The sequence below is a fragment of the Manacus vitellinus genome, unplaced genomic scaffold (genome assembly GCF_001715985.3).
Source record: "Manacus vitellinus isolate BGI_N305 unplaced genomic scaffold, ASM171598v3 scaffold_12_pilon, whole genome shotgun sequence".
NCBI lineage: Eukaryota > Metazoa > Chordata > Aves > Passeriformes > Pipridae > Manacus > Manacus vitellinus.
The window spans coordinates 4,369,845-4,379,905 of record NW_021938949.1 but is presented as its reverse complement, the minus strand read 5'-3'; the positions used below and the strand labels follow the sequence as shown (position 1 = coordinate 4,379,905).

Sequence of the window (10,061 nt, the reverse complement as noted above, 5' to 3'; positions counted from 1 at the left end):
TTGGAAAGGCCCACTGAGATCGAGTCCAACCATTTCCCCAGCACTGCCAAGGCCACCACTAACCCAGGTCCCCAAGTGCCACATCCACGGGGCTTTTAAACCCCACCAGGGTTGGGGACTCCACCCCTGCCCTGGGCAGCTGTGCCAGGCCTGGACAACACTTTCAGTGAAGGAATTTTCCCAGTATCCAACCTGACCCTCCCCTGGCACAACCTGAGGCTGTTTTCTCTCCTCCTGTCCCTTGTTCCCTGGGAGCAGAGGCTCCCCCCTCCTCTCAGGGACTTGCAGAGCCAGAAGGTCCCCCCTGAGCCTCCTTTTCTCCAGGCTGAGCCCCCCCAGCTCCCTCAGCTGCTCCTGCTGCTCCAGACCCTTCCCCAGCTCCATTGCCCTTCCAGCCCCTCAAATGTCCTTCCTGTCCCAATTGCCACTTGTGCAGGAGGGAACTCACTCACAGGCAGCAAACCAGTGCTGAACCTGCTCCCTTCTCCTTTCACAAGAAAATACACTTGTCACAAGACCTTGAATAAAGCCCCAGAGGATCCCAACATGCCACCTGCTCACCCCAGGATCAGGCAGAAAGACGCTTCCTGTTGTTTGGCTTCAGTCACTTGTACAAAATAAATAAATTCATAAACTTGGGAGCTAAAGAACCCCCAAACAGCTCCATTTCCAGCCGTTCTTTATTTTTCCTCTGTCACAGCCACTCCAGTGTAGCAGCACAACATTCCAGTTCAGGAGGCAACAACAAAGCTTTAGGTACCGCTTTTCATTCTGAATTACATAAAATTTAGCATTTTAAAGCAAACAAAGACCTGGTGCTCATACAATGCCATGCAGGTGGTGTTGGAACAGCAGACACAGGGACACAGGTGACGACCCAGGTAGTTCCAGCTCCATTGTGGCATCACCTACCAATGTGTGCCAGGGAGAGGGGAAGAAGCAGGAACCAAAATCATTTGAATATTTTCAAAGTTTCATCTGTAAAATATTTGTTTGAAACAATCTCTGGTCCTGGAGCATGTCTGTGGTACAGAGGAGACCAAGGAACCAGGAAGAAAAGAATAAGAGGAGGAAGATGGATTAAAGATGCCGATGCCATGTGGGGCTGGTCCCACCCTGTCACTCACATCCCTTGTTTAAAGACCCCGAGCTGGAGGATGGGAATGCAGGAGGGGGTGACCCAATCACCACAAATCTGCATTTATTTCCCTCCAAAATGCACCCCATTCATCCACTTGGACACACTATTCCCTGTTGGAAAAGCAGCCCAAGGGGAGCTCCCTCCCTGCAGTTTCCAAGCTGGCTGCAGGCTGGGGTCACACAGCTCTAGTCATATAACCCTGGAGTGGTTTAGGGTGGAAGAAACCATAAACATAACCCAGTCCCAACACCCTGCTTTGGGCAGGGATGGCTTTTAACCCTGTGGACACCAAGAAACAGAAATGTGCCACTCTAATGCGGCTTCTGAGCCCCATTTAACCAGCAACACATTGGCACCTTCACCAATTATAAGCTCACCTCCATGGCCTTTCCAGAGGCTGGGCCAGGCAGGGGCTGAGGGCAGGGGATGGACCCCAGCAGCACATGGCCCAGCACAGCTCCTGTCCCCAGAACTGCTCCCCAGGGCAGCTGTTCCTGGCTGGGCACAGGTGACAACTGCTCCCCTGCCCTGTTCCTCACAGCCAGGCACCAAGGAGCTGCTGGGGCACCAAGGTCTGCTCAGGGCTCTCACCACTGCCCAGCTGGGACACTCACTCACCAGGAGTGGCTGCTTCCTGGGATTTGGAGCCATCAGGCAAAGCCCTGCTCCGTTGGTGCAGCACTGACACAGGTAACTCTCAGGTCACAGGTAAGAGCAGTGAGCAGGTCCATGCAAACAGGCTCAAGACTGGAAGGGTGTAAGCAGTGCAGTACCTGGGAAAAGTCACTGCCATCCATGCCAGGGAAGGTCAGGGAGAAGGGAGAAGCTGGATGTCCCCACGTGCCATTCCCAGAGCCAGGCTGCCCCACGTAGTTCCCAAATTACACCCTGAACTGGCTCTGGCAGAGCAGGTCTGTCACTGGGAACTGGTTTTAGCGGAGCCAAAAGCGACACTCAGAACATTGCAGCAGCAGCAGCATGGAAGAAACACTCAACTCTTCAACTACTGTGTTTGGTCTCTGCTTTACACAAAGGCACCTCGGCCCCAGTCCCACTGTCTGCATCCACATCAGGCTCCTACAAAACTAACAGGAGCTTCTTCCTAAACCTCCAGGTTTGATCCTTCCCAGCCCAACCTCTGAGCCTCACACCAACACTGGTACAATGACCTGCACGTGACACGTGACAGCTCGAGGGACAGCAACAGAGGGATAAATATTCTTCATCGTAATATAAATATGCTGTAGAACATCTCAACAAGGGCAAAGTGCTTTTCTTCTCCTTAATTAAAACAAAATAAAGACCTAGACAGGACTGTCTCAACCACAACAGAAGGTCTGACTCCTAGAACAGGTGAATAGTCTGCAGGAGGCCGGGGCTCAGTCCCGGGGCACTCGGAAGTTGTCCTTCTCCTTCCTGATGGCCCCCATGGTGCGCACGGGGTCGGTCTCCCCCGCGTGCTGCTGGACTGTCTTCTCCCTGCCAGCAAGGAGGGAAGAGCAGGACGGGAGAAAAATCTCAGCTGGGAGGTCACAACCGTTTCACTGCATCGGGGGAAAAGCTGCGCTCGGAGATCAGACTCGGGGCTTTGGCAGAGCAGCTCTGAGCAGCTCCCCTGCTCTGAAGGCTCACGGGCAGCAGGGAATTGCAAACACTCTCCTGCCTCCAACACCGTCTTCTGCTGTGTCCCTCTGCCAAACTCGGCTTGCTTAAGGAACACAAGGACACAGCAGAGCCTGTTCTGTCTCCTGAGTCAGGGATGGATGCTCACCACAGCCCTCAAATCCAGCCAGCTTCCCAGGACAGCCAGTGTGTTCTAAGGAGGGTCTTGGAGGCATCCAAACAGGAATATGAGAGGCAGGAGAGCAATTCCCACTTATGGCTCTTTCTTTGGAGACCTCCTCCTTCCTGCATTCCCACTCCCAACACAAGGACATTCCCACCCCCAGGCCTCCTCCATACCTCACTCTCATGAAGGGGTTGTAGGTGAACTCCTCTGCGATGGTGGAGGGGATGGTGGGCTCTCCACTGTCATACCGTGCCTGGAACAAGGAATGTTTGGTGAACAAGGAATGTCCTGTACATAGCAGGATGTTTTTGAGGAGGGTCACGTCTCCACCAGGCAGCAAACCACCTTCTCTGGGCACACCCAGACCCCACTCCCTGGAACACAACATCCTGCAGCTCCTGGCTCTCAGCTCCCATCCCTCAGCCTCTCTTTCTCCCCAGCGTCGTCTCATCTCCCCCACCTCCTCAGCAAGGCTCTGCCCCCACGAACCCATCAGGTCTGGGGAAAGGATGACCCAAGCTTACCTTGGCCCACGCCAGCTTTTCCTGGATATTGGCATTATTGGGTTCAACGTGCCGAGCAAACTTGAGGTTGTTGATCGTGTATTCGTGACCACAGTAAACCCTCTGGGAAGGGAAGGGAAGGAAGGGTGACACTGGGTAACTCTGAAGCTACAAAGGGGCAGTGCCAGGTGCCACCACCAGAGTTATGGGGCAGCAGGAACAACAAAGTCAACCTGAGGGCACGTGACACTTTCCATGGAGACATGCTTGGGACAAGTGCCAGGAGGTGCCAGCCAGGACTACCTGCCAATTCAACAGATGAAAGAGCCCTGTGTCCCAGCTCAAGAGCCTCTAATAAGCAGCCCCTGCTCTTTCCCCACATTTGGGGCAGGCATTTCCTTCCCAGAGGACTCCAGCTATCCATCAAAGACAACTCCCCACGTCATTTCTTCCACACATGAGAAAACCTCCCTTTGAACAACAGTACTATTGGGAAGGCAGTTTCTTTGATGCCTGTGGTGGTTTCTGGCTGGTGAACTCCCACAAAAGGAGAGGTTCCTACCGTCCTGGGGTCCAAGCTGCCCAGAATCTCGATCAGCGCCTTGTACATCTCCTCCGGGGTTCCCTCGAAGAACTTCCCACAGCCAGCCACGAACAGAGTGTCACCTGCCAGGGAGGGGTGACGTGGCATCAGACCCACACGAGGCTCCTCACAGCACAGCCTGGGCACAGGGTCCCCCGGGGCTCAGCCCTGCCATTGCTGTCCCCACCACAGCAGCAGAAGGCACAGGCACAGCCAGGCTGCCCCGCACGGGCTCGGTGCCACACAAACCCACGTGGCAAACGTGGTTTCTATGACACAAAACCCCACAGCCTGGCCAGGCACACCCTGCCAGCACCTCCCTACCTGTGGGCAGCCCGCTGTCCCCTCCTGTCCCTCCTGGAGTGGACAAGGAACTTGCTCTTTGCTATGAAGTTGAACAAAGATGAGTCACCTCTGCATTTCTCCCCAGTGCTCCCTAAAATCTTGCTTAAGCCATTACCTCTTCCATGCAGCAGCTGGTACAAGCTCTGGATAACACCCAGCAGGACAGGGATGACCTGGAGTCTGGGGAGACTGGGCACAGCCTCAAGGAAGGGGGGACCCTGCTCCCCAGACCCTGGCTAGAACAGTGGAGCAGCAGCCCTCCTTATTCCTCTATTTGCTCCTCTCTCAGTTTTGTTACAGACATGAGCACAGATATATGGAAAAGCAACAGGTTCTGGGATCAGCCAGTTTGGCCTGGGACAGGAAACCAACAGCTCTTGTTTCGAGGAAGAAAATGCTGGATGTAGGACTCATCCAGGGCTCGCTCCTGACGTCGTTTGCAGGGTGTCCAGCACTGGTTTACAAACCCAGAGGGGTTTCACCAGCTCCACCTACAATTCCTACTTGGCAAGGGGTAAGATGTGGATGTTCGAGCAGCTGCACTGGCAGGAAGGGCCGGATGCACAGCCAGAGGCAGAGGCAGAGGGGGGGCTTCTGTCTTTGCAAGGGAACCTCCCAACTCCTCACCTGTAAAAACTGCAGGTGGCTCGGAGCTATTTGGCTTAGTCACATAATAACAGATGTGTCCCGAAGTGTGACACGGCGTACTGAGGCATTTCACATTAAGAGATCCCACCTGAGAAGAAGGCAGAAGACTGGAGCTTAAGCTTCTGTTTGCTACCAATCGTATGGTTAGAAAAGAATTGCAACTATTACAGTGGTCTAGTGCTCCTACAGGCCCAAACTGGCACAAAGCTGGCCAGGAAGCATCAGCTCTGCTCCTGGGGAGGCCAGTGAGGGAGGGCTATGGCAGGGACTCGGGAGGGAGCTGTTTCCTGCGAGCAGGTGCTGGGACAAAGAACTGCCAGATCCTTTCATTTCCATGCAGAGAGACTCAATGCCCGGTTGGCAGCAAGAGCCAACAGATCCAGAGCAACACAAAATCCTAAACAAAGCTGATCAGGCGTGAAAAAGCTGCAAACAACAATAAAGCTGAAGGGAAGAAGTGGATGACACTCAGGAAAAGGGAAGGATTGAACACAGCCTCATCCCCACACCTTCTCGTGTACTCCTGTGCTCCCTCCTGTGCTGCTGCCCCCCCAAGGTGCACCCAAGGCCAGCAGTGACATTCATGCCAGTTTGTGTCATCTGCCAGCTCTCCTGTAAACAAACAGCCTGGTTCCAGCCAGGCCTGCTGCTTCAACTGGCACTGCTGGCCCCCTGTCCCCTCAGCCCGCGTTCCAGCCGTCATTCCCACAGGAACACTCGCATTTGTTCAGTGCAGAGCACGAGCCCTGTCCTGTCACACGGCTGTTCTGACCCCCCCAGGAGCACAGGACACCCAGTATGTCCCAGGTGCCTGGGCCATGCCAATGCTCTCAGCAGCAAAGGATCACTGGCCAAAACAAGACAGGGGGGTTGCAGTGCACAGGGCTGGAAAAGGGTGAAAGCTGTACTTCAACTACTCCATCCAGGAGATATTGAAAGGTAAGAGAGCTGTGAACACAACAGGAACTCGGGGCAGACCACACCTGTCCAGCTGTGACACAACAAACAGGAACTGCCCCACCACATCCTGCAGCTCCCTCCCTTTACCTGGAGTGCTGTCAGGTGGGACACCTTCTGGGTCAGAGCTCCCACTCTGTTGTCTCCCCCGTACACGTGCAGCCCCGACTCCATCTTTACAAGCTTCTCATTTCCTCCAGCATGGTCCCTGCAACATCAGAAAAATGGATTTGGGAAGGAATGAAGAGAAATTTAAGGTCACTTATATTGCAATGGTAACCTACAGGTGATCACCTCTGATCAATCACTCTCCCAGTATGTAACACTCTTCATATTAAAGAATAAGCCATGTCAACGTGAGAGGAGATAACTTCTCCAGTAATTAGGGCAGTGAGAGAGAGGAACAATCCCTGAACAAGTTCCTACCTAGTTGGGAAACACCAGCCTTAGGGGCTCACAGTCAACTCTCCAGTTACTAGGGCAGGGAGAGAATGGGATAAGTGGGATATGCAATCCATCATCCCACAAGACACCATGGAGCAGGCACACAGGTATCCAACAGCTCAGCATTGACCTGTGCTGCTGGTTTGTCCAGATCAGAGCTGGTCCTTTGGCTCTCCAGCCACAGAGGTGGCTCCACTCTGACCCACAGGAGAGGTTGCTCAGGTTCAGCACTTCTACAGCAAAACACTCCTCCTTACACCCCTGGCAGAGTTAATCCGCACCTCGGGGGATCCTCCCACAGCTGCTGGCTGTGAGCAGGACACCTCAGGGGCATGCCCTGGCACCTCAGTGCAGTGTGCTCCCTCCACACCCACAACTACTGCACTGGCCACCTGGGAGGAATCAGCATTTTAAAGGTTAAAGGCACTGACACACAGAGCCCATGGCCTGGACAGTGCATCTGCTCAGGCAAGCCTAAGGGAATGAGCTCTGACCCTTCTCCTCACACCTCAGCTGCTGCTGAGAGATCACCTTGCTCCAGAACAGCAGCAGCTCCTGGCTGCCTGTGTTTGTGCCCAGGGACCCCAGGCCGGGGGTGGTTACCAGTGGTGGTGGGTGGTCAGGACAGTGGTCAGCCTCACGCCGTGCTTCTTCACTGCATCCAAAACCTGCGGGCACAGGGCACACAAGGGCAGTTACACCTCCCCTGGAATGAGCTGCCAGCACACCTGGTGTCACCTGGACACAGCAGCAGCTCTGCAGGGAGCTCATCCCTCCCCAGGGGGTTCCAGAGCAGGGCACGAGGGCTCTGACCCAGCCAGTGACTGAGCCCTCAGTCCCATTGCCTGCTTTCTGCTCTACATCAAACCAAGGGCAAAACCCCAAATGAGGTCAGGGAGCCCTGGAGCCAGGGCCAGGCTGGCTGGGCAGGCAGCGTGGCTGTGAGCCCTGCCTGCACCTCTGCACAGCCAGTATTTCCTGCCTTTCCCCCACGCCCGAGTCCGCGAGTCAGCAATTCCCTCATGGATGCAGCAACCTGGAAGGATGTCCCAGAGCCACGGTGAGTACTCTGCTCCCAGGGCAGTGTTACCTTCTGGGGGTTCACAGGGTCCACGATGGCAGCCTCCTTGGTTTCCTCATCAATGAGGAGGTACATGTAGTTGTCTGTGAGGGCTGGCAGGATTTCCACCTTCATGTCGGCCTGTGGGACCGTCTTCGGCTCCCTCCGCTCGTGCTCCGTGTGCAGGAAGAAAGCTCGCAGCTGGGCTGGACCTGGGCACCCCAAAAACAGCCACACCTCAGCCCAGGCAGGGGGAAAAGTGGGACAGAGCACAGCCAGACCCCAATCCATGATCCCAGAGAAGGGAGGGTATGGACAGCCCAAGCTGCCTTCTCCAGAGGAAGAGGAGCGAGGCCACCACAGGACAAAGCCTTGGAGCCTGGCAGTGTCACCTTGTGCCCCTCAGCTGCCCCAAGGGGGATGGGACACTTGGCTCATGCAAGGAAAACACTGTGCTTGGATCAGAGAGGAGGTTTCAAGGGGCAGGAAAGCAGAACAGAGAGGGAACAGCTGGACAAAGGTCAACCTAGACAGTGACTTTGAAAAAAAAAATCACAAAAGACAGCCAATTACAGCCAAAAGACAAAAAGGGGGAGGGGGGAGGAGAAATACAGAAATACAGGCCCTGCTACAACAAAAATATCTGGTTTGTTACTTGAGGAAGTGACATCCTGCACAATCCATGGAGAGAAGTCAAGCTCTCCATGGAAGGAGGGCTCCCTGCCTGGCCAGGTAAGAGGCACACACAGGGCTCTTGTCATGGGCTACCCTGATGCAACAGCAGTAGAACATGGAAATATTTGCTTTTGGTTAAATGTTTAATCAGATCCAAGAAGCAAGTTCCAGAGGCAAATAACCTGGGCTCCACTGTTCAAGGCACAGATTAGCAGCACTTAAAGAAACAACCAAGCCCTAAGAGGCTCTGCCACAAAAAATAAAGGAAGGGAAAGGAAGAGAACAAGGTCTTCCATTGCTGGGGCCCTGCAGTTAGCCCTGGGTCCACACACGTGCAGGGAAAGAGGTGTCAGACCCTGCAGGTCAGGAATCATTGTCTGAACACCATCAAGGTGTTTGCTCACCCCCAGAGGTGCCTGTGCTGGGCTGAGCTGTGCTGGCACAGCCCCGTTTCACTGCACCACCGACTCTCCCTGAGGCTCCCAACACTCCCTGCTTGGCCACCTCCCTCGGTGCCAAAGGGAGGGGTCCCCATGCTGCCATCACCCTGCCCCACTCTCCCAAAGCAGCTCAGGCCTGCCCAGCCCTGATAAGAGCTGCCCCAGGGAGAAGAGCCCCACAGACCTGCAGCTCCATGGGCTGATGGGGCTGGGAAAGTGAGATCCAGCCCTGACAGGAGCCAGAGAGCTGCTCCTGCTGCAAACCCAGCCCAGAGCAGTCAGGCCTCTCTGCTGCAACTGCCCAGAGCTTCTCCCCCTCTACCTCCACCATCCCACCTGCTTATGAGGGAAGGGAAATCAGGAGGGCAGATGGCAGTAAAATTAAACACTGTGCTCGAGAAAACCTCAAGCCAGGATGGAACAGGCATGCACTGGGTATTGATGGTGAAGTATTCAGGAAAGCATCCATACCTGCCAAGTGTTCCTCTGGAGCAGAAGACTCCTTTCAAAAAAAAAAAAAGAACAACACAAAAAAGCCCTTACTATTCCTTGACAAGAAAAAAAAATTCCCAGAAAACAATTGCTCCCTAACACAGAGCACTTCTGGCTGCTGCCAGTCACCAGAGCTGTATATACTGGGTGTTTGTTTGCATGCCAGACACTAACTGGAGAAAAAAACACAACCAAACAAAAGAAAACACAACCTTAACTTCAACTCAAAGGAATTATTCACATACTTAAAATGCTTCTTTCCTGTGAGCCATCTCTAACCTTGGCCAAGATCCCAAAGCCTCTTTGCATGTTTAATTCACAACTCTTACAAAACAAACAAACAAGCTACGCCACATAAGGAAATGTTTTCTAACATGTAATTTCAACAAAGGAACGAGAAAACATCCACCAAGAAAGAAACTCACTCCTTGTGAATTCCCATCTGCAGCTCAGCTGCCCCTTTCCAGCCTGCCCAGTTGGAGCAGACCAGGAGTGCCCTGCTCTGAGAAGGGCATGTTCTGAGAGCTGGTTCAGCTCTAAGCTGCTCCCCAGCTGAGCACTAACTCCTTGTCACACACGCAGCTCTGCTCCAAAATTAACACCCAGTGACTTCATTTTCGCTCACTTTTGTACCACGTCCCTCCTGACTTCAGGCCTGAAGCAGAGCAGTGGAGCAGTGGGGAGGGCAGAGTCAGCAGCCTCTGAATCACACACTTGGCCTTCCTAGAACAGCTCCTCAGCACAGCTGGAGTGGCCAAGATGAAAGAGTTTGCAGCTGGAAGTGTTACTGTCATCATAGAAACACAGACGTGCTGCAGACTGACAGAGCAGGTTCCCTCAGAACGGGGCTGCTTCGTGCACTTCCTCCAGAGCATTTTGGGTTACTCGTTTTATTACATAAAAGAGTGGAAAATTCCTGTGTCAGACGAGGCTGTCACTCAAGACACGACTGCACGCCCAAACCCAGCTGCACACCCCTGCACC

At 53.9% G+C, this 10,061-nt stretch overlaps 2 protein-coding genes across 2 annotated transcripts in view; both read right to left on the bottom strand.

The window, feature by feature from the left end:
- The window catches only part of LOC108638655 (hydroxyacylglutathione hydrolase-like protein), a 7,365-nt gene extending 5,841 nt beyond the window's left edge, over window positions 1–1,524 (bottom strand). Inside the window, exon 1 of the mRNA XM_029957810.1 lies at window positions 1,519–1,524. Coding sequence (XP_029813670.1) covers window positions 1,519–1,524 — 6 coding nt within the window. The remainder of the gene's footprint in view (window positions 1–1,518) is intronic.
- HAGH (hydroxyacylglutathione hydrolase) lies at window positions 663–9,072 on the bottom strand. Its single transcript, XM_029957750.1, has 9 exons — window positions 9,057–9,072; window positions 7,501–7,682; window positions 7,014–7,078; window positions 6,057–6,174; window positions 4,989–5,097; window positions 3,996–4,099; window positions 3,455–3,556; window positions 3,104–3,183; window positions 663–2,620 (listed from the first exon to the last, which is right to left on the bottom strand). The coding sequence occupies exons 2-9, from the start codon at window positions 7,603–7,605 to the stop codon at window positions 2,521–2,523; spliced, it is 783 nt and encodes a 260-aa protein (XP_029813610.1). The 5' UTR covers window positions 7,606–7,682; window positions 9,057–9,072; the 3' UTR covers window positions 663–2,520.
- Window positions 9,073–10,061: the final 989 nt, after the last annotated feature.